General features: G+C 50.7%; 1 protein-coding gene across 1 annotated transcript; it reads right to left on the reverse strand.

Annotated features, from left to right (window-relative positions):
- Positions 1 to 1,254: 1,254 nt before the first annotated feature.
- LOC120381069 (mast cell protease 3-like) lies at positions 1,255 to 7,647 on the reverse strand. The gene is made up of 5 exons (XM_039499112.1): positions 7,587 to 7,647; positions 3,810 to 3,957; positions 2,851 to 2,986; positions 1,616 to 1,888; positions 1,255 to 1,404 (listed from the first exon to the last, which is right to left on the reverse strand). The coding sequence occupies exons 1-5, from the start codon at positions 7,642 to 7,644 to the stop codon at positions 1,255 to 1,257; spliced, it is 765 nt and encodes a 254-aa protein (XP_039355046.1). The 5' UTR covers positions 7,645 to 7,647.
- Positions 7,648 to 23,886: the final 16,239 nt, after the last annotated feature.

The raw sequence follows: 23,886 nt of genomic DNA on the forward strand, positions 1-23,886 counted from the left end.
TTAAGATCCAAGGGTTTGTATCGGTGTTCACCAGGGAATTGGTGGAGGAGTCTCCCAAGGCTACCCAGGGAAGGGTTACAGTACCTGGGAGGGAGATATTTTGGGGGGAAGACAGAGTTCCCAAATGACTCATAAACGGTTGTTTAAGCGATTTGGTGGTGGCAGCATACTGATCTAAGGTGGTAATTAAGCTTAGGGGTTCTCATGCAGGTCCCCACATCTGTACCCTAAATTTCAGAGTGGGGGTGAAACCTCTGACAAAGAGGAATTACATAGAAGGGAAACTAAAAATACCCTGGTACTGATTTCTCCTCCAATGGGTCTAAATGCGCTCTATTGGCAGGGAGATGTCCCAGGTGTCAGTGACAGGATACCATAGCCAGGAGAACAGACAGAACACGTAGTGCATTGCTTGTTCACTTGTGATTTTCCTTGTCTTTCTAGCAGACCCGGCGTGAACTACTCCAACCCTGGGGGTGAATCCCCCATGGGTCCAAAGCAGTCCCTGGTGAGCCCTGTTAGGTACAACCATTGGCCGGGGACCCTAGGCTAGGGACATTCATTCAGTTCCCAGGAAGGCACAAATTAATTGTTTTGTAACTTCATTTTTATTCAGTGCTGGGTAAGAGGCAGAGAGTGAAATGCAGCAGGCTTTTCAGGGGAGGTTAGAAGGAGGCACTCAGAGCTGTCATTTCATCTGAAATCAGCATATCCTTTGCTAATTTCCCTTCCCATGAACAAACTCCCGCTGGCCTTGCCGGCCCTGGGAACATGTGTGTTTGGAATAGGAGGTGGCCATCCTGGGGGAACTAACATGTGGGAAAGGACCAGAGAGGACAGAGCAGGCTTCAGTTTTAACATGAGTTAGCAGGTCAGGTAACAACAAGGATCTCCCATAAATGGTCACCAGACCAGCTGACACGGGGGAGAGCTCAAACCACTGGGTCCTCCCTGGGTTTGGCTTGGGTCCATTACTCCAGGGGAAATAAAACCAGTTGTTTCCCTAGTGAAGAGGCAGCTTAGGGGGTCTGAGTCGGGATTTCCAAGGGAGCCAACAGAAGCTGGCCTTGAACCTGACCCTAACTCCCCTAGGCTTCCTGCCTTTAAGCTCATGGGTTGGGCGCTGCCTGAGCAGAAAGCAATGGCTATGGGAGCTGAGTTCTTGCCCTCCCTGCAAAGCAGACTCTACATCTGGGCAAAGCCAAAGGACAGAAGTGGTGAACCTCTGGCCCGTGCAGTAATTTCCAGCAGGGCTCAAGGCTGCAGCATCCTCATAGTCTTCCGTATCCAGGGGATGAAGGTGGAGACTCTTGTGTACACAGCGGGTGGGGTCCCCTCCTCAGATCCCCAAGAGACGATGCCCTGGGCTGTTTTCTGGCACACCAGGGGACCGCCAGAGTCACCCTGTGAAATGGAGCAAGGAACAGCTAAAGAACTGGTCTCAGCAACACACCCTGGCATCACTAGCAACATCCTAGTTCTCCATTCATTTGTACAGCATTGAGCGCAGCAGGGCCTGACCTCTGATCTTCTCTCTGAGGCCCAATCACAACCCCAACTGCCTCATTAATAACAAAAAATTGTCAAGAGAGCTTGAAGGCAGGCGGAGATTTACCTTGAAAGAACTTTTGCCCTTCTCTGGGTCCCCCACACACATCATGGTAGAGGGGTTATAGTCACGGTATATCACATCAGGATCCCTCGGACACGCAGCATCCTGCATCACCACCACGTCCACCTCCCGGAGTGTGTCCGAGCTCAGATTATTGTGTGCACTGGTCCGGCCCCAGCCGGCGACGCTGCACACAGTGCCTGGACGCACTCTCTGATGGGCCATGGGCAGGGGGATGAGCCTGACATACCCATTGAGACGTGCTTTGTGCTTCAGCTACAAACAGGAAAGGACACAAGGACAAGGATGAACATGAGGGTCAGAGCTGATCATGGGCAGAGACATATGAACCCAAGGAGAAAGACCCTAAAGCCAGTGCATGGCCATGAGGTCACTGGGGGCGGGGTGATGGGATGGGGGCGGTACCTGCAGCAGTGTGAGGTCAGTGGGTGGGGTGATGGGATGGGGCTGGTACCTGCAGCAGTGTGAGGTCACTGGGGTGGGGTGATGGGATGGGTGCGGTACCTGCAGCAGTATGAGGCCACTGAGGGCACAAGGATGGCATGGGGGTGATGCCTGCAGCAGTGTGATGTCACAGGGGGCGAGGTGATGGGATGGGGGTGGTACCTGCAGCAGTGTGAGGTCACTGGGGGCGGGGTGATGGGATGGGGGCGGTACCTGTAGCAGTGTGAGGTCACTGGGGGCGGGGAGATGGGATGGGGCGGTACCTGTAGGAGTGTGAGGTCACTGGGGGCGGGGTGATGGGATGGGTGCAGTACCTGCAGCAGTATGAGGCCACTGAGGGCACAAGGATGGCATGGGGGTGATGCCTGCAGCAGTGTAATGTCACTGGGGGTGCAGTGATGGGATGGGGGTGATGCCTGCAGCAGTGTGATGTCACTGGGGGTGCAGTGATGGCATGGGGGTGATGCCTGCAGCAGTGTAATGTCACTGGGGGTGCAGTGATGGCATGGGGGTGATGCCTGCAGCAGTGTAATGTCACTGGGGGTGCAGTGATGGGATGGGGGTAGTACCTGCAGCAGTGTGATGTCACTGGGGGTGCGGTGATGGGATGGGGGTAGTACCTGCAGCAGTGTGATGTCACTGGGGGTGCAGTGATGGGATGGGGGTAGTACCTGCAGCAGTGTGATGTCACTGGGGGTGCGGTGATGGGATGGGGGTGGTATCTTCAGCAGTGTGAGATCTCTTGAGGGGGTGGGATGGGATAGGGGCTGTACCTCCAGCAGCATGATGTCATTATTATGGGTCTCGTTGCTATAATCCTGGTGGGGGTAATGGCGTCTCACAGGGATCACTTGTTGGCTCCATTCCTCTTTAGTAATATCGTGGGCTCCCAGGATGACAATGATCTTGCTGCAAAAGCCAAGAGCAACATGTGGGTTGTAGGGACTAGAACATGTAGATGGGATGGGATGGGCGGATGTCAGTCTGATACAGGAATGCGGCTACTTGGGGGGGCAGGGCAGCCTGGGGTTTAAAGAAGTGATTTCAGACTCAGCTCCCAGCCAGTAAAAATGTAAAATACTCATTGACACATTTCTGTCTCTGATCCAGACCCAGGACTGGAGACTGGCTGTCTGGGGGGCTGGTGAATGGGAGATGAGGCATTTTCCCTCTAGCAGAGCTGGCTCCGATCCATCTTGGGGGGACACTGACTTGCTCAGGTGGGGTGGGGCATGGCACAAGGGCCTTTCCCCTATGGCAGGCACTGGCTCCGGCACAAAGCATCTGCCCAGCCCTTGTGCTGTCCCACAAGCAACTTCACTCCCTATTGTCCTCCCAGCCCCTGGGTCTCAGCTTTCCTTATGTCTGTGACCCCTCCCGGCTAGATCCAGACAGGGGTCCATGCCCAGACTCCCCAACCCAGAGCCCTGCAGCGCTGTCCTGGGGCTGTGAGAACCTCACTGCCCCGATCTGGGCAATGGACCAGACCCCAGCTGCTCTCACTGGCTGTAGCTCCATTGATTTACCCAGCATTGGTGCTGGACCATGGTTTGCAGAGACCCCGAGAGACACACCAACGCCCCCTGAGCAGATCAGACCCCTGGGCTCTGCTCTCCCAGCCTGTCGCACTAACTGCTCCTTCCCTGCAACTATGATAGCGCCAGAGCTCCCGGCTCCCCCATGACCTGCTAACCCCGACCTGCCCTGACATCCCCAGCACAGAGGCGCTTACTCTCCATTGCAGTGAGCGGCCGTCAGCACGAAGTTCTGTGACACCAGGAACCCTCCACAAAAGGAGCTATTGTCTCCATGTTGTATTTCCAGATAGGCCATGTAGGGTCTGGAGTGGGGCTTGGCTTCCCGGCCCCCGATGATCTCACCTGGTGGGAGACCAGGTTCATATAAAGAGCCTCATTTTCTCCCTGGGACAGGCTGGGACTGAGCTCCCCATCCTGAAGGGGAGTCACCACAGTCTCAACCACTCCTTGTGATGTTTTCCTGCGGGGGGGATCCCTGTGCCTGGAATTCTGCCCCCTGCTCTGCTCTGCTCCAGACTGAACACCCCAAGGGGCTGGGGGTAAATCTATAGCTCTGACCTCTCTGGGTGGCGAATCAGTAGCAAACATACCGGGAGCGGCTCAGTAATTGCTCTGCCTTGAGTTAACGGTTTTGGGAGGCAAAGTCAGCCAGAAAACCACTGACAAGTCTCCTGCTGATGTTTCACCTTCTCCATCAAGCCACAATGACAAACCAGGGCTGCTCCAAAGCTGCCCCTCCAAATTCTTTTTAAACAGAAAATTGGATTTTCTAGATAATTAAAAGTTTCTTAGAACACCCCTCCTTGCCTCAATTACAGGATTTTTCTTGGAAATCTGATTATTTCTCCCAGTTTTCGGAACTTTTCAGCTGAATATTTGTAAATTTTTGGTCGCCAATTTTGCCAGAGCACAGAATAGTTAATTATTTTTTGTCAAGATCCAATTTTTTTTTCAAGGATAGACTCCGCAGAACACAATAATAAAAAGCCAACAATAATGATGTTAATAATAAGTAAATACAAAGATTTTGGGGTCCATTCAAAAGTGTCCGGCAGTCCAGATTTGGTCCACGATCCACCTACTGACTAGCTCTAAGTGAGAGAGTAAGAAGGAGTGGCAAGGTTTGCAACAGTAACATGCTGTCTCCCATCTGTTTATCCCCGCTTCCTTCCCTACCCCTGACCCATTACTGCTTTCGTATCTCCAAATGTTTGTCAGATTTCCAAGATCTAAGGCAACATTATATGCAAACCTGGCCAGCAAATTTGAACTAAACACTCATCCCCTTAAACAGTGGGAAGAGAAACTAGACCAATTATTTTCTGCTAACTAAATGGAAAGAAATTGTAGCCAGTGCTCTGAACTGCTCCTTGGAACTACATTTAAGATTAATTCCACAGGAATGTGGAGGGTGTATTGGACCGCTCTTTAGTCATTCAAAACAGATGCTGCTAAGTCAGACAAATATTGGTGCTGTAATTCAGCAGGTGCTGATTTAACCCATATTCTCTGAGAAGGCACCTAGATGCTTTGGGCGGAACTGAATTGGAGAGGGGTTTTTTTTTTTTCATTCAAACAAAATTAAACATGTATTTTTCAACCCAATGGGTGTTAACTGAAAGCGGAACAAATCTGAAAGACTCTGGCTAAGTAGAGCAGTAGTGGCAAGACTAGTTCCGCAAAAACAGAAGTCCAAAAAGCGACCAACAATCAAAGATTGGACCATAGACACCCTAAGCTTGGCCACCATGGAAAGAACGGCAGACTGTGTGCAGTATGGTGCAGTGGCTAAGGGGTTGGACAGGAAGTATAAGAAGGGCTTCTAGCCCAGTTGAGCCTGAGCCAGGGAAGGAGACAGATGTCCGGGGCCTGCTGCAGGCCCCAGGTTCTGCTGCAGAGTCAAGGATCACCCTGACTCCAGAGGAAGCTGAGAGTGGAGGGGACTGACCAGCATTGCTGGCAGGTTAATACCTTGATGAGACAGAGGACCCATGGACTACGGAACCCCTTGTTCAGACTGTGGTCAGAAGTAGCTGAGGGAAAACAGATGCTGGTCTAGTTTGTCTGTCAGAACTTGAGTCAGCGTGTTGTGGTGGGATCATCCGCCATTGTTAGAGCCCTGGGCTGTGACCCAGTGGAGTAGGGTGGGCCCAGGTCCTCCCTACTCCTGTTGCCTTGGGTGGCAACCTCACCACCTTAGGATGAATGGCCTGTTTGTTGCTATGCCAGGCCTGAGGGTCAGCGCCACCTAGCCTACTGGGCGACTGAGCCCTATCCCACTAAAGGGGCCTCGGGTCCAGACATTTGATTCACTAACTACCCAATACTAGGCAATGCCCCAGTGACGTAGTGAGCCAGAGGGGGAGGGACAGTCGCTAACCCACTACACTGTTACAGAGATACCCAAGAAAAGCTGTTAGAGACATTAGATGCTTTCCTGGAAGTATCCAAATGATCCGATCAAATGCATGGACCCCCCTCACCTCATCCTCTTCTCTACCCACTTCCTTCCCCTCCCCATCTCTAGCCCCCTCCTCTGAATTTTGCTTCTAGTTGTTTTCTTCCTTTAATAATTTTTCTTTAGTGGGATTTTTATAAGCAAATTGTATTTGTAAATTGTGGAATGCAGTGGGAGATTGATATTGTAACCGTTCACATTACAGATAACGTCTCAAGCTAAGGTGAGTAGCAAATACTTAATATCTTATGAGAAGTTTTTGTATTATGAGGAGTTTATGTATATTCTGCTGTTTGTTTCCTCACTTTCTCTCTCTGTCTTTTTCAAAAAATAATAAAAAGTGAATAGAAAAAACCCTAACTTTGGGGGCTTTCAATGAAAAGTCAAAATTTCCCATGGAAAAATAAAAGCCTCTTTGGACCAGTTCAGAACCAGTCTCGACACACATGGGTCTCTGGGCATGAAATAAAATCTAGACAATCGATGTAAAGACATCAGGGTGGAGGGGACAGAAGGGCAGGGTAAGAGCCAGTGAAGGTCACAAGGATAAAAGGGGATAAACTGGGCAGGGACAGATTGAGGTGGAAATGAGAAAGTCTCTGACCACCAGAGGGATGTAGGATTTAGGAACTGCGAGACTGCCCCATTTGCTTTAACCCCAGGCCACCCCCCCCCCATATGCCGGCACTCGTATGGGTTGACCCACCACTGATTCTGTGGGGTTAGCTGGCCCCTGGGAAAATTTCCAATGCTGTCAGCCAAGTTTAAATTACAGGCAGAGCTGAACCAGTCGAACTACAGATGTGGTTTGAAATCAGTTTAGTTAAACCAGTGCAAGTCTTGTGTAGCTCCCACCTGACTCTTTTCAGCGATGACTTAGGAATGTTAATTTGGCATCCAAATCAATCAGGCTGTTTGAAAATCTGTTGCTGTTATTTGCATATGGTGCAACCAACCTAGATCAGGGCCCCCCTTGTGCCAGGCGCTGCACAGACCCTGACCAAGATCAGCGCCTCTATTGTGCCAGGTGCTGCACTGAGTCTAGCCGAGATCAGGGCCCCATTGTGCTGAGCACTGCCAAGATCCTTACCAAGATCAGGACCTGTTGTGCCAGGTGCAGCACGGCCCCTTCCCTAAACATCTTCAATGTAATGTGACAGCACAGACGAAGAAGCTAGAACCCAGGAGTCCTGACTCCCAACACCCCAACACTGCTCTAACCTCTGGACCACACTCCAAACCTAGGCATAGAGCCCAGGAGTCTGGGCTCCCACCCCCTACTTAAGATCCCCATGCTCTCAGTCCCAATCTTTGTCTCAGGGGGTTTATCTTGGTACCAGCTCTGCCATCCGGGTTCCATCAACTCCAACTCCAAACCCTTCCCTACCTGGGTCCTGGGAGCCAGCAATCACCCTGGCAGAAGCATCTGACTCTGGGGAGGAGCCAGGATTTGCAAACAGCCCAGAGAGCTGCCGGCTTCATTCCCCACAATCCTTCATCCCCCAACACTCACCAGCCCCAGTGCCAGAGGGCAGGAGAAAGGCCACGGGCAGCAGGATCAGGATCAGCATTGTCACCGTCTGGGGAAAGCGACAGTGCTCGTGCCTCAGCCCTGGGGGATTTATAGAGTCAGCAGCAAACCACAGATCACGTACATTCTCCCCTCATGGGGAGCTGGGACCACTCAGGGGCCCTCAGAAACCTCAGCATCACATCGCTCGCACATGGGGAGGGCACAAGGGAGGGAGCTGGTGGCTGGAAAACAACCTCCCTCAGGGGGAAGGAGCCCACGTGAATGTCACTCGTGATCAGGGCATCTCTGCCCCCTCTCCCAGAGCATCTGGGATCAGGGTCCCCTGGGGCCTGCCTGGAGTCCAGCACACCTGGCGCCGAGCTCATCTGGATCTCACCATCTCCTCCCTCCAACAGCTCAGCTGGTGGGGAGTGCGGCCGATGCTGAGTCACCCCTTGACTTGGTTCTGCTCCCCACTTCCTCCCCAGTGCGTCTTTCAGAGCAGCAAACTGAAGATAGGGCCCTGCTGTGGGTTCCTGCAGCCCAGCCACAGAGCCCACGGCAGACATTCTCCCAGAGGCTGGGGAGCACGTATCCCTCAAGGTAGTGGACCTGGGGCTGCACAGCTACCATGGGGATGGGCAATGGGGAAGGCCCTGGAAAGCTGGCACAGGAGCCGTGTTCCTGTGAGGCTGCCCCATGACAGGCATGGTTGAGTAAAGAGCAAACGCCCCACACAACAAGGCTGACCACTAGGAAATGTGACCTTGGCTGTTCAGCCGTTTGAATCTCTCACGCACCTACAATTATCGGCCCCAGAAAGCAGCTTAAAATCACCCTGAGACCCCAGCCCCATTTCTTCATCAATCTCCGAGCCCCCCTGAAATGGCTCTGTGTTTTTTGCTAAGCTCCAGCATCAGGACTCACAGGATCACCTGCAAATCTCACCTTCTTGTGTGGTAAAATTGGATGTTTCAAGTCTATGAACCTGTGGAGAAGAGCTTGAAGAAGAGACCCCTAAATGCATAAAGCCCCCTAGCCGTCTCCTCACCTGTTCCACTCCCTTATGGTGCCCCTATGCCCCATAAACAGCACCCACAAAGTGTGGGAACCTCCCTTTCTCTCCCAGGGGTCCTCCTCCAACCCCTCACGAGTGGCATCTTCATGGCCAGTCTAAGGAGGGAGCAGTGCTTCTACCTGGGCCCAGGGGGTTTGCAGCCCCAGCTGGATGGGGACAGGGTATGGGTCAGGTTCCCAGTGCGGAGATGGGTGCTAGGCTGTCCCAGGGCCTGTACACCCAGACACATGGCAGGAGAAAAGGAGTCCAGGACTGGGATGGGGCAGGGTGCTGCAGGTCAGGATTGAGAGTCACCGGCAGAGATGATCCATGCCCATGCAAAGGGGGAGGGGGCAGAATGAGGACAGCCGGCTTCAGCAGTGTTACTGAGCATGCTCAGTCCATGTTAATGTGCTCAGTACAAGCCATGCAGCAAATCTGGGGGTGGGGGGAATCTGACCCTGCATCCCGCACACACACACACTGCCTCTGGCCCACACTGGCAAGACTATTAGAAGGCTACATCTTTGTCTGCTAATTTGTCATTTCTTTGCTCCCCATTTGCTGAGTCATTTTCTTTTGCTTCCGATTCTCAGGAACTTTTCAAGACCAGCTTTGTTTTCTCGGTCTAATGTTTTATATCTGCCTGGCCCCCTGCCTGGCTGGGCTCCAGATAATGGGCAATGGAGGAGAAGGAAGCTCAGAGGATTTAACCTCAGAAGACATTTCATAGACTAGAACCATAGAGATATTAGGGTGGAAGGGAACTCGAGAGGTCACCTGATTCAGCCCCTTGTTGTGAGGCAGGACCATGTCAACCTAGACCACCCCTGACAGCTGTTTGTCCAATCTGGCTTTAAAACACTCCATTGATGGGGATTGCACAACCTCCCTTGCGATCTGATTCTAGACATTAACTCCACTTAGGGTTAGAAAGCTTTTCCTAACAACTAACCTCAACCTCCTTTGCTGCAGATTAAGCCCATCACTTCTTGTCCTGCTTTCAATGGACTTGGAGATCCACTGACCCCTGTCCACTTTATAACATATTGGGAGATTGTTCTCAGGTCCCCTCTCAGCCTCCTCTTCTCTAGACTAAACAGACACAGTTTTTTCACCTTTCCTCTTAACTCAGGTTTTCTAAACCTTTGATCATTTTTTGTTGCTCTCTTATAGAGTCTTTCCAATTTCTCTACATCTCCCCTAAAGTGTGGCACCCAGAACTGGACACAGTACTCCGACTGAGACATCACCAGAGTGGGGAGAATGGAACAATTACCCGCTGTGTCTTACATATGACACTGCTGTAAGCACCAACCATTCTGAGTTTCCTGATTTCTTTGAAGGTTCTTTTGCACTAAATCCATCATACACAGTAAATTCTCCTTAAAACAGGTGACATACTCCCCTATCAGAAGTCCTCTTTCCTCAGCACTGCCCCCCCTAGATCCTTGAAGCAAATTGTGGGTCCTCTCACTTGCCTCCCACACAGGAGATCAAAGGGGTCAATGCCAGTAGTTTCCTGAGGAACACTTCTGTAGGCATATAGAAGAGAAGGGAGACGCACGTCTCAGTTATTCTCATGCCTAGAGAGATACATTCTTAGCATAGCTTTTAAAGTTTCATGAAATCATTCCACAAGTCCATCAGTTTCTGTATGATGAGGAGCAGCCTTTATTTGCTTTACTATAATTACCATAACTTTTTAGAGATTGCAGACATGAAATTTGCTTCACGATCTGTCCAGATTTCTCTGGGATCACCTGGGCGTGGGGGTCCCCTTCTGGAATCCCAAAGAGATGATGCTTGAAGCTGTTTTTCCACACACTAGGGGGCCCCCAGAGTCGCCCTGTGAAATAAAACAAGCCACAGATGGCAAACAGCTCAGTGAGTCATTCCTGATGACGCATAGCTCAGTGACATTTGTTTCAAACTCTAATGCTCTCCTCCAATGTGTTAGCAGCCCCTCCCAGTTTCGTGTCATCTGCAAATGTATAAGTACATTCTCCACTCCATCACCCAAGCCATTAATTAAAAGATTGCACAGTAGCAGATCCAGGATTGACCACTGAAGGACCCCACTAGAATTATTCTCCCAGTTTGACACACTACCACTGATAGTTTTGAGTTCACTTTTTCAACCCATTTTGCCATCACCTTATGGTAATTTCCCTAGTTTACTGATGAGAAACTCTTCTGGCACTGTATTAAAGCCTTACTAAAATCAAGATCTGCCATGTCATAGAATATTAGGGTTAGAAGAGACCTCAGGAGGTCATCTAGTCCAATCCCCTGCTGAAAGCAGGACAACACCAACTATATGACCCCAGCCAGGGCTTTGTCATGATGGGCCTTAAAAACCTGTAAGGATGGAGATTCCACCACCTCCCTAGGTAACCCATTCCAGTGCTTCACCACCCTCCTAGTGAAATAGTGTTTCCTAATATCCAACCTAGACCTCCCCACTGCAACTTGAGACCATTGCTTCTTGTTCTGTCATCTGCCACCACTGAGAACAGCCAAGCTCCATCCTCTTTAGAACCCCACTTCATGTAGTTGAAAGCAGCTATCAAATCCACCCTCACTCTTCTCTTCTGCAAGCTAAATAACCCAAGTTCCCTCAGCTTCTCATAAGTCATGTGCTCCAGCCCCTTAATCATTTCCGTTGCCCTCTGCTGGACTCTCTCCAATTAGTCCACATCCCTTCTGTAGTCAGGGGGACCAAAGCTAGACACAATACTCCAGGTGTGGCCTCACCAGTGCCGAATAGACGGGAATAATCACTTCCCTCAATCTGCTGGCAATACTCCTACTAATACAGCCCAATATGCCGTTGGCCTTCTTGGCAACGAGGGCATACTGCTGACTCATATCTAGCTTCTCATCCACTGTAATCCTCAGGTCCTTTTCTGCAGAACTGCTGCTTATCCAGTTGTTCCCCAGCCTGTAGCAGTGCATGGGATTCTTCCTTCCTAAGTGCAGGACTCTGCACTTGTTCTTTTTGAACCTCATCAGATTTATTTTGGCCCAATCCTCCAATTTGTCTAGGTCACTCTGGACCCTATCCCTACCCTGCAGCGTATCTACCTCTCCCCCCAGTTTACTGTCATCTGTGAACTTGCTGAGGGTGCAATTAATCCCATCATCCAGATCATTAATAAGGATGTTGAACAAAGCCAGCCCCTGGATGACCCTTGGGGCACTCCTCTTGATACCAGCTGCCAACTAGACATCAATATGTCTACCAGTTCCACCTATTCACTAGGCCAGTAACCCTGTGCAAGAAGGAAATTAGATTCTTTTAGGATAGTTTCTTCTTGACAAACCCAGCCTGGCTATTCCTTATCATCCTCTAGGGGCTTCCAAACTGATTGTTTAACAATTTGCTCCTGTTTCTTTCCAGGTATCATAGTTAGGCTGACTGGTCTATAATTTCCTGCATTTTCTTTATTACTCTTTTGAAAGATAAGTTCTCTGTTTGCCCTTCTCCAGTCCTCTGGGACCTTATATCTCCTACAGAGGTTCTCAAACATACTTCCTAATGATTCCAAGATTGCTTCAATCAGTTCAGTAAGTACCCAAGGATGAATTTCATCAGGCTCTGCTAACTTGAATACATCTAACCTATCTAAATATTCTATAAATTCTTCTTTCTCCATTTTCTCTTGTGTTCCTTCCTCCTTGCTAGTATTAATTGTGAAGAATATCTGTTCACCATTAACCTTTTTAGAGAAGACTGAAGCAAAACCGACATTAAAAACATTTTTTCATGTTCTTTTTATTTAGTTCTCCTTCCCGGCTAAGTAGCGGACCTACACTTCCCCGAATCTCTCTTGCTCCTAATGCATTTCAAGAACCTCTTCTTACTGTCTTTTATTCCCCTTGCTAGGTGAAACTCATTTTGTGCCTTAGCCTTTCTGATTTTGTTCCTACATGCTAGTCCTATTCTTTTGTACTCCCCCTTAGTAATTTTTCCAAGTTTCCCCATTTTGTGGGATTCTTCTTCGGTTTTCAGGTCATTAAAGAGCTTCTGTTGGAGCCATGTTGTCCTCTTACTGTTCTTCATATCTCTCCTTTGCATAGGAATAGTTTGCAGTGAGCCTTTAATATTGTCCTCCTCAGAAACTGAGAGCTCTCCTGAACTCCTTTCAAACTTAGGTTTTCTTCGCATGGCACCTCACCTATACTTTTCTGAACTGGTCAGTCTGCTTGTTTGAAGTCCATTGTCCTTATTCTGCTGCTCTGACTTCTTTGTTTCATTAGGATAAAGAATTCTATATTTCAGGATCACGTCCATATAAACTGCCTTCCACCTTCAGATTTGCAACCAATTCCTCCTTGTTGGTCAGAATCAAGTCTAAAATGCCCCTTCCTCCCGGCATCTTCCTCCACCTTCTGACATAAATAATTGTTCCCAAGCCATTCCAGGCACTTATGGGAAATGTTGTATCTTGTTTCATTACTTTTCTAGTAGATGTTTGAGTAGTTAAAGTCCCCTCTTCTCCTCACCATCTGACCTATTTACTTCTTAATTCCACAGGCTGGTTTGTGTCCTCTGGAATCAATACAGACTTTTATGAAACCCCGTCCCTGTGAGTGTTTCCTTCTCTCCTGGATCTCTGTCAGCCAGGCAAGGGGAGCCCCAGCCTCTCAGTGGTTAAACCCAGCAGTCTGAGCTGTCTGTCAGACCAGGACAATAAGAAAAACAAATCACTAAGATCCAGCCACTCAATATGCATATGCCTATGCTGTCAGTGGTGATGGGGTATACGAGATGGGATCTTTCCCGTCTGAGTGACACTGGCTCTGATCAGGACCCATGTCTGGGGGACTGACTGGCTTCGGGGGGAGCAGGGAATGCTACAGAATCTCAGCTGAGGCCTGGAATTGCTCTTTCTAAATCCCCATCTGCATCTCCAGCTGGAACCATGTCCCCTCCCCTTCATGTGAGTAAGCAGGCCGATGTCTCACCTCAGTAAAGAGCATTAGCCACATTCATCATCAGACCAGCACGAGCGGGTGTGTGTGTGTGTGTGTGTAAGGACCTCCTATGGGCTGCAGAACTGCCTGAGCTGTAGGTAGGCCTGGCTCCAGTTGTGCATGGCCCCAGCTGTGCATTCTAAAGCTCCAGCTGTGCATGGCCCCTACTCTGTATTGTATACCCCCAGCTGAGCATTACATACATCCAGCTGTGCATGGCCCCTACTCTGTGTTGTATACCTCCAGCTGTGCATTCCAAAGCTCCAGCTGTGCATGGCCCCTACTCTGTGTTGTATACCTCCACCTGAGCATTGCATACATCCAGCTTTGCATGGCCCCAGCCGTGCAGCGCTCTAGGCTGTGGGCTGTTCCTTACCAAGTGTCCTTATCCCCGGCATCTTGAATGTGAGAAAGAAGAAACCACAGCGCTTGCATGATGACCCTGAGGTTTCTGAGGGTCTCATCCAGAAGCCACATCCATCCCCTAGAGGCCTGTGTGTGTGTCATCTGGGTTTTCTGAGGGACTGAAGCTCTCCATTTCCTTCGTCCCCTGGCTGGGACTCTTGAGTGGGAGGCATTGTCCCAGTTACATCTGACCCAGCCCTGCCATGCAGGCTCTACTCTGTCACAAGAAGACCCACGTCTGACCCTCACATGCTTGCAATCAGATGCATCTGGGCCAAGACAAGCCTCTGTCCCTAGCTGTGGGGCTCCCAAGGCAGGCTTCCAGGGCCAGACCTACCACCGGGCACCTTTCCTAATGGCATGGGATACCTCATTCCAGCTGCACTGGCCCAGTGGTACGATCATACCAAACACCTCCCATCACTCCTCAGAGTGCACCGGAAGCTGCCTGTGGTGAGTTGGACCAGCTGAGCTGTCACTTGGGGTGCTGGGACACCCGCTGAGCCAGACTCTCCTGCTAGCATGGGCTGCTTTCTACGTGGACTTGCTGGGCGAGGCTCCCTCCAGCCTTTTCCAGTCAAGCACACACAGGCAGAGCCACACCCAGCTACACAGAGACACAGAGATGCACTCTGAGAAGACTCAGCTTAAGGGACTTGCCCACAGCACCCAAGTGTCCACCCCTCCTAGGAGTTCAAGCCCAAAATTATATTAAATTCGCCTCTCCCCTCCGTGTAGAAGAGAATATGCACAGACTCCTTGCTCCACTCCAGGTAACTGGGTTTATTAATAAACAAAAGTAATTTTTATTAAGTATAAAAGGTAGGATTTAAGTGGTCATAAGAGACAGCACACAGAACAAAGTAGGTTACTAAGCAAAGTAAAACAGAACATTCAAACTAAACTTAATACACTAAGGAAACTTGTTACATGTAATATCTCACCCTCACAGTTGATCTAAGAATCTCTGCCCAGGCTGGATGCCCTTCCAGTCTGGGTCCAAGTGTTTCTCCCCAGTTCAGTCTTTAGTTGATTCCAGCCGTCATCTTGGGCGGGGTAGCAGGGGAACACTGACAACCAAGAGCATCTCACTCCCCACCCTTAAATAGGGTTTGCATAAGGTGAGGCTCCTTTGTCTCCCAACTCTCTTCTTGTGGAAAAGTACAGAATTTAAGATGGATTCCAGCATCAGGTGTCATGGCCACAGGTTGATGCAGCACCAGTAGCCATTTCTTACAGGCTGATCCTCAGGTTTACAGGAAAACCAAGTGTTTGCATAATCCACTGTCTCTCTTGCTAATGGGCCATTAGCTCTGTGTCTGGCATCTTCATTGTTGTACCTGATGGGCCAGTAATTGGCTCTTTCCTACATGAACTCATTGATAATAAATCTACAGTCAATAATCCTGACTCCAGATACAGAAATAACACATTCATACAAATAGGATAAACATATTCAGCAAATCATAACCTTTCCAATCATGAAGTATATTGCATAAAGCATATTCCAGTTATGTCATATTCATATTAATATGCATATTTCCATAAATAATATGGAGTGCAAAATCACACTGCTGTCCCCCTGGCTTCCCATCTGGAGCCATTTTGTGTGCAGGACCGAGGAACTAAGACTGGAGCAGAAGCAGAGCAGGGCTGTGAGGGTGCTCAGGGGACCAAAGATCCAATCTAAAGAGAGAAGAGTGAAAGAGCAGGGCTAGATTATCCTAAAACACAGGCTGAGATGGGGTCTGATTACTCTTTATGTTGGTGGTGTGGAGAGTGGAAGGTTTGTAGATCATCAGTCTATCTTCTATGGGGAGAGGGGGCTGCAGAGTTTGGATGGACTCCTCCTCAGGAGAAGGGGGACCGATCTCCATGGGGACAGGGGGCTAAACTAATAGTTAAAGGGGAGGTTAAAAAGGGGGAAGAAATGAGCAATCAGCACCATAGGTGCTGGCTTCATCCGGGCCCTGGAAGTGCTCAACTCCCCACTCCAAGTCCCCACTCCACCCCACCTCTTCCTGCCCTGCCTCTTCCCTGCCTATTCCCATCTTCTCCCCTGTGCATTCTCTGTCCCCGCTCCTTCCCCTCCCTCCCAGAGCCTCATGCATGCTGTGAAACAGCTGATTGTGGTGTGCTGTAGGCATTGGGAGGGAGGAGGAGGAGGAGTTAATCAGGAGGGATGTCGGTGGGTGGAAGGTGCTGGGGGGAGGGGGTTTGCTGCCAGTGGGTTTTAATCAGTGCCTATGGTCAGTACAAAATCAAGAACTAAAGTATTCCAGAACTCCAATTAAATGAAGGGAAGAAATTCTTAGCTCACCTCTGCACCAGTGTGAGGAGTCTGTGGAACAAACACGAGGAACTGGAACTGCTCCTCTGGGAGCATTACTTTGCTCTAGCCGGTATGACTGGATCCTGGTGGGATGATTCCCCTGAGTGGATGATTAGAATCCCTGATTACCACCTAGTCAGGAGGGGTCATGTGGACAAAAGGAGAGGGGATATGCACTCAGTGTCATAGGCGCCGACTCCATGGGTGCTCTGCACCCAATGTCAACCAAGTTGCTCACCTCACTTCACTTCCTCCTCAACCTCCACCACTGAGCATGCCACGTCCCAGCTCCTCTGCCTACTGCCCAGCGCTTGCCACCACTAAACTGCTGTAGGAAGCTCCAGAAGGGAGGGGGAAGAAGCAGGAACGTGGCACACTCAGGGGAGGAGGCGGAGAAGAGGCAGGGCCAGGGCAGGGATTTGGGGAAGAAGTCAAATGGGGCAGGGAGGGGGCGGAGTTGGGACAGGGACTTTGGGGAAGGGGTTGGAATGGGGGCAGGAGGTGGTAGGGCAGGGGTAGAGTCGGGGCGGGGCCGGGGCAGAGGGAGGTTGAGCACCCACCAGTGCCATTAGAAGTCGGTGCCTATGCTCAGTGTCAAAAATGGCATCAGCTTCTTCCAAGTCACTGGTAACTGAGAAGACAATGATCCTGGATGCGTACGGAGCAATGTTCTACTAGATAAAGCACAAGAGAGGATATGAGTTGATGTCTGCTATAGACCATCACATCACACTTGGGAAGAGGATACCTGGCTCCTTGCGCACCTGTCTATGATGTGTAGGAAATAATCCATGTGAAGTGTCCTAGGTCCCAGTTTAACACATTAACCACAAGCCCAGCCTTCCCCTGTAGGGGTTAATTCCCTCCTGGCCCTGGCAGATGCAGCGGCTGCTCTGGGTTTTGTGGGTCAGGTTGCTTACTCATCGCCAGAATCACTTTTCTGGTAACTTCATTTTTATTCATTGCTGGCTACAGAGCAGCGAGTGAAATGCCGCAGGCCGTGCAGCAAAGCGTAGTAGGGGAGGTGGGATGTCTATCAGCGACGGGGACTGATCTGCGATCAGTTCTGTGTAGCCCTTCTCTGAATCCCCTGCAGTTTTAATATGACGTAGCAGGTCAAGGTAATGACTCGACTGGCTGAGATGAGGGAAGTGCTACAAACTGCTGGGTCTTGCTCAGCGTTTCGCTCATGTCTGTTATACTGAGCGAAATAAATGAGCTGTTTCCCTAGTGAAGAGGCAGCCTAAGGGTTGGGATTTCCAAGGGAACCAATAGGAGCTGGCTTTGAACCTGGCTCCTAACTCCTCTAGGCTCCCTGCCCTGAGGCTCATGGGCTGGGTGCTGCATGAATGGAGCTATGGCTGGAGGGGGCTATGTCTTGCGGGGGCTCAACCCCTCGGCAATGCAGACCCTACATCTGGGCCTCTCCAAAGGACAGAAGTGACACAGCTCCAGCCCGTGCAGCGATTCCTGGCTTGGCTCAGGGCAGCAGCTTCCTCAACGTTGCCTGTATCCAGGGCATGACGGAGGAAAGTCTTGGGTACACTTTGGGACACCCCCCACCCCCGGTCCCCTTCTGGAATCCTGAAGAGATGATGCTCAAGGCTGTTTTCACGCACACTAGGGGGGAGCCCAGAGTCACCCTGTGAAATCATACAAGCCACAGATGGCAACCAGCTCAGTGAGTCATTCCTGATGATGCACAGCTCAGTGACCCCCCGCCCCCGGTTCAGCTGGTCTCAGTGTCACCCCTCGATGTCCACCCAAATCTGCTTGGCCCCCCCATTGCCCAGATGTTCTCAGCCTCCTGGTGCCTACCCCTCTGTGCCTTCCACTGGGTGAAGAACAGTTATTTTCCCATTCAACTGTGCAGCACCTTGTCTAGTGGGGCTTGATCCCCAATTGCTGCTTGCACGCCCGATTGGAACACCAACAGCCTCATTAATAATAACGATATATAAAGGACCCTTGAAGCCAAAACCAGATTCCCCTCTGCAGAATCTTTGCCCTCTTCTGGGTCTCCCCCTCCACCTCTCCAATCATCGTGAAGGTGTTATAGTTACCTTTGAGAGGCTGTGTGAGATTAATCATTTTCCTGAGGGCAAGAGAATCCTCATTTCGGTTGCAAAGCTCTGTCCATTGTCTTCTCTCCAAGTAAACAGGGTCATAAACAGGGTCGCCTGGCCCTCCTCTCCTCTCTTCGCAGCCCATTGTCCTCCCACTGGCCAGAACCCGCTGTGACTCCTGAGCTGGGCCTCCGAGTCACCAGTCACTGGGGTCTCCATTCTCCATGTCAGTGGCTGGGGTCCCAAGTTCCCTCGCCGGTCCTCTGTAACATCGAACTCCCTCTCCCCTCACCTCGTTAAACCTGCAGCACCTAGGGGAACCAAGTCCCACCCCCTCTGCATGCAAACCATAGGAAAACCAAGAAACTCCTCCACTTCATCACATCAGGCATGAGGGGTTCAGGGTGCAGGGCAGAGGGTTGGGGGCAAGGCTGGGGGTACAGGCTCTGGGGTGGGGGTGGGGATGAAGAGTTTGGGGTACAGGCTGCCCCGGGGCTGAGGCCAGAGGACTCCCACCAGCCCTCTCTCCTCCAGCAGCACAGAGCTCTGGGGGAGGGGCCCCTCTCTTCCTGCCAGCAGCAGTAAGCTACAGGCTGGGGGAGAGTTCCGCAGCAGCCCTGCATGCCCTGACTTGCTCTCCTTCCCAGTTCCCAGTTCCCACCCCCCAACACCTCTCTCCTCTCCAGGACCCTGTTGTGCAGCCCTTTATAGCCTGCTGCATGGCCAGAGTTTAGAGGGAACTTAGGAGCAAGTCCCAGGAATTGCTGAGGGAAAGAGGGAAAGTGTCTTTGATTCCTTTGTAGGAGGAGAAGCATCAGGCTCGGTGTTGGGGTGAGTGAGACGGGCTCCTTCACTGCAGCTGAAGGCAACAATTCTTCAGGAAGAAAACAGGAAGTCAGTGAAAGAAGGGTCCAGGTTGTTAGTTGCCAGCACATCGCACCTGAACAAGGGATAGTTCCCACTCTGGAGAGCATAGACAGATGTGTCCTAGAGGGAGGCCTAGAGGAAGAAACTGGGGAAGGAAAAGTGGGAGCACATGATGGTCTCCTCACCAGTCACCTGAGAGAGGATGCCCAGGACAGAATGGCTGAGTCAGCATCTGTACACCCAGGCACTCAGCCCATGACCCAGGTTTTGAGAAGAACTGTGAAACTGCTCTCCCGGAGTAGAGCAGTCACACAGCTGACCACTTGGGGGTGGAGAAAGGGGTGACAAAGGGTACCCCAATCCAGGTCCCAGTTATTCAGGACACGGGGCCTGATATGCCTATGGAATTAACGGTATCTCTTTAAGACAGGATGCAGATTCTATTGAGGAAATGGATATCTCTGAGAATGCAAGTGACTCAGCTGGAAGAGGGGAGAAGGGCCTTCTCTGGGCTGGTAAGCCACAGAAAGCAGCTGAGAAAAGGTGCATCTGACCAAAAAAGTAGACACTCTTCACCAGAGAGCACAGATCAGAACCCTATAAGAAAAAAGTTGGGGGGAGGCCCCAGTGTTGGGAATGGAGTAACAGGGTAACCCCAAGAGAATAGATGTATTTTTGAATGCACATAACCCAGGGCTTGGGGGACAGCTCCACAGAGAGCTCTCCAGTATGCGCAATCCCCCTAGATCCTGACCTCGCCAGATCCTGGAGTACCAGAGCCCCCAAAATACCATTGGACTGAGCACCCACACTGAAGGGAAAACAAAAACAGTAACTGAACACATGCTAAGTTTCAAGACGGAGCTGGTAGACACAATGGAGATTGAGCAAACCAGACTGTGTAAACAGAAGGATGGATATGATAAAAATGCTTGGAAACACCTACGTGTGGTGAAGTGTTAGGTGTTACTGTTACATCTCATGATAAAAAGTTTGATGCTAATGGTTAACCTTATGACAGAGAATTTAGTACTGATGATAAATCCTATGAAACAGTGTAACATGCATGATTTTGGGGATAAGTTTTTGGACACGCTAGGAGTGGTAAATAAGAACTCATCATGTATTTTGGGAATGCTACTTCTCAACTAATACCTGTAAACACATTTGAAGCGCATCACAGCAGAGAAACTATAATAAACCTGGTCTGCTGTGAGGAAGGGGAAACTGAGGTATGTCACCTAATGATATAGATGACTAAATGCCAAGATACCTACACTTTAGAAAACATTAATATAGGCACTGAGTTAACACCACTTAGAACAGAAGAAGGGTTAACAAGGTTGCATATTTACAAAGAGATGGTTTCTAGTAACCCAGAGAAGGCACACTGGCTAACTTTTGAGCTCACTAGACTGATCCACAAAGGTTTAAACGGTACATCAAAGTTTGCAAGAGCTCATGTGGGTAACACTACAATGTTTAGCAACACTTGGAAGTTGCGTGGTCAAAACCTGAAAACTATCTGGGGCTCACTTCCTCCTCATTAGCCAGTGACTAACACTCCTGCAGTAAACTAAGCGGGACGTGTGACACTCTGTATTTCAAAATAGCACCTGAAACCTCCATATTCACCACTGTCGACAACTATGATATTTTTGTACAGTCTGCCTTGTGAAGTATCATTTTAAGTCTTGATCTTCTAAACATTAATATCCTGTTGATTTGTATGTTGTGACAGAGTCACAGGTCCGATGCTCTGGGACTGCTCTGTATGAAGCCAGCTAGGACTCTGGGTAGCGTGACTCCCCTCAGAGCAGCCTGTCCAGGGCAAAAAGCCTCCTTGGCTACAGCCTTCCTGGTGTGATCTTGGAGCATTCAGCATCCCCGTTCACACCTCACATTGCCCCTTGGTGGATCCACCTGGACAGGATCCCTGGGGAAGCCAGAGGGCCCTGCACCCCAACTCCGCAGCCAGCCGTGACTCTCAGCCAATGCTGTAAAACAGGAGCTTTATTAGTCGACAGGAACACAGCGTAGAACAGAGCTTGTTAGCACAGAAATCAGTGACTTTCAGCAAAGTCCATTTTAGGAGAATACCAGGCCGGATACGCTGGACTCCCCCCTCTAAGTCCCAAACAGGAGACTGCCCAGCTTCCAGTGCCTTGACTTTCAACACTCCCATTGCCTCTCCTCCTGGTCTTTGTCTCGCTTCCCAGGCAAAGCGTCACCTGGTCACATCCCCCTCCTGGGTCTCAGGTTACAAATGGCACCGTCCATCGCTTAGGTACAGGGAGGTGAAGCCGCCTCCCCTGAGGGTCTCAGCAATTCACACACCCTTATTTCCACCACCTAGGCATTGGTACAATGCATGGGGAAACTGAGGCATTCACAGTATTTGTGCATAACAGTAAGACTCATATAGGTTCACATACAACATAATAATGGGGGGAAATCCACATTGTCACATTTGTGCTAGTGTTATAGGTGAAGTTATGAAGTATTCTGCATGTGTTACTGAAATATGTTGTGAGGTTGGGAGCATCCACTACCAGCCTTTCAGTTACAACAAAGGAGTAGCCATCAATAGCCAGACGGCGTTAATGGCTCATCAACACCCAATCCAGTATCCCAGAGGCTTCTAGGAGAAGGCAAGTACACCATGGGGGCCGACTAACCCGCATCACAGCAAAGATCTTTCCAGCAAGCTGGAAATAAAGCATAAAAGAGGGGAAGTGACATCATCACTTGGCCTCTAGGCCCCAATCTCAACACCTGTAAGAACGTCTGGAAAACAGACTTTGAATGGGGGAAGGGTGGTCCTAGGCTGGAATAGAGTCCCAGTCCCAGTCTGTGTATTGAGGATCTGTGAGACTCTGATCTGCTCGGGGATGTTGGCGTGTCTCTAAGGGCCTGTGCAAACCATGGTCCAGATTGAATGCTGGGTAAATCAGTGGAGCTATGGCCCATTGACACCAGTGCCCAGATCGGAGAGGGAGGGGCTCACAGCCCCGGGACAGCTCTGCAGAGCTCGGGGCTGAGGAGAGCTGGGCGTAGAACCTGTCTGGGTCTAGCCAGGGAAGGGCCACTGGGGTGGAGAGGAGCTGAGACCCAGGGGAGAAGCAGCTCAAGGGAACAGCACAAGGGGTGGTGATGACACAGACTGGGACCCCAAAGCCACTGAGCAGCTGCTATGTGGTGCAGCCAGTTCCCCCAGAGGGAAAAGGCCCCTTGTGTCTTTTCCCACCCTCCTGAGCAAGAAGCTGAGTTGTCTCCCCACCATATCGCTTTTCATGAGTCAGATTCACATGTGCCCATCCCCCACCTCACGTACGCTCCTGCCCCGATGCCCCATGGATTACACTTGGCTCTTACAGCGAGATCACTGCCACACTGGGAGCCCACATCATTAGATAATGGGAACAGAGCCAACAGACAATCTCCATGCGCCGCCGGATCCCCCATCCACAATACAGCAATGAGACCTGTAACAATGACATCACGCTGCTGCAGGTACCGCCCCCATCCCATCACCCCACCCCAGTGACCTCACACTGCTGCAGGTATCACCCGCATTCCATCACCCCGCCCAAGTGACCTCACAATGCTGCAGGTACCGCACCCACCCATCACCCCACCCCCTGTGACCTCACACTGCTGCAGGCACAACCCCTGTCCCATCACCCCACCCCCAGGGACCTCACACTGCTGCAGGTATCACCCGCATTCCATCACCCCACCCCAGGGACCTCACACTGCTGCAGGTACCGCCCCCATCCCATCACCCCGCCCCCAGTGACCTCACACTGCTGCAGGTATCACCCGCATTCCATCACCCCACCCCCTGTGACCTCACACTGCTGCAGGTATCACCCGCATTCCATCACCCCGCCCCCACTGATGTCACACTGCTGGAGGCAGTGCTTTAGGTGGCACATAACATGACAGTGTTGCACAGTTGTCATGACGATGCACCACCTGGTCTCATCTGGCTCCCTCCTTACAGTGCAGATCTATCCCCCAAGAGGAGTTTGATTTCCCTTCTCTCTCTCCCCCATCACGGCTGAGTCACAAGGCCAGGCTGACCCATGATGTGGGCACCATCCCCCTGCCCAAGTGAGAGGTGAAGTAGGGGGCTGTGTGCAGCGTGGCCGGCTGGGGCCAGACTAGTAATAAGGCAAACACCCGGCCCTCCCTGACACTGCAGGAGGTGGAACTGAAGATCATGGACAAGGGCATGTGTCTATCTCAGCCCTATATGCACTGCAACCCATCTAGGAAACTGTGCATGGGGGAACCATAGGAAAGGAAGGCATTGTTCCGGGTGAGTGTGGGACAGGGGCACACAGTGCCTGGGGCTAGGTGCTGCTAGAACAGGAGACTGGCAAGGCTGGCAGAATGGAGAGAGTCAGGATCCATGGTGAGCCAGGCAGATCCTGGGAACCAAGGACCAGAACTGGAAGATCTGGATAGAAAGCTGGCTAGATTGCCAGGCTCAATGGGTAGTGATCAATGGCTCCATGTCTAATTGGCAGTCGGTTTCAAGCGGAGTGCACCAAGGGTCGGTCCTGGGGCCAGTTTTGCTCAATATAT

The sequence above is a fragment of the Mauremys reevesii genome, linkage group 13 (assembly GCF_016161935.1).
Source record: "Mauremys reevesii isolate NIE-2019 linkage group 13, ASM1616193v1, whole genome shotgun sequence".
Classification (NCBI taxonomy): domain Eukaryota; kingdom Metazoa; phylum Chordata; order Testudines; family Geoemydidae; genus Mauremys; species Mauremys reevesii.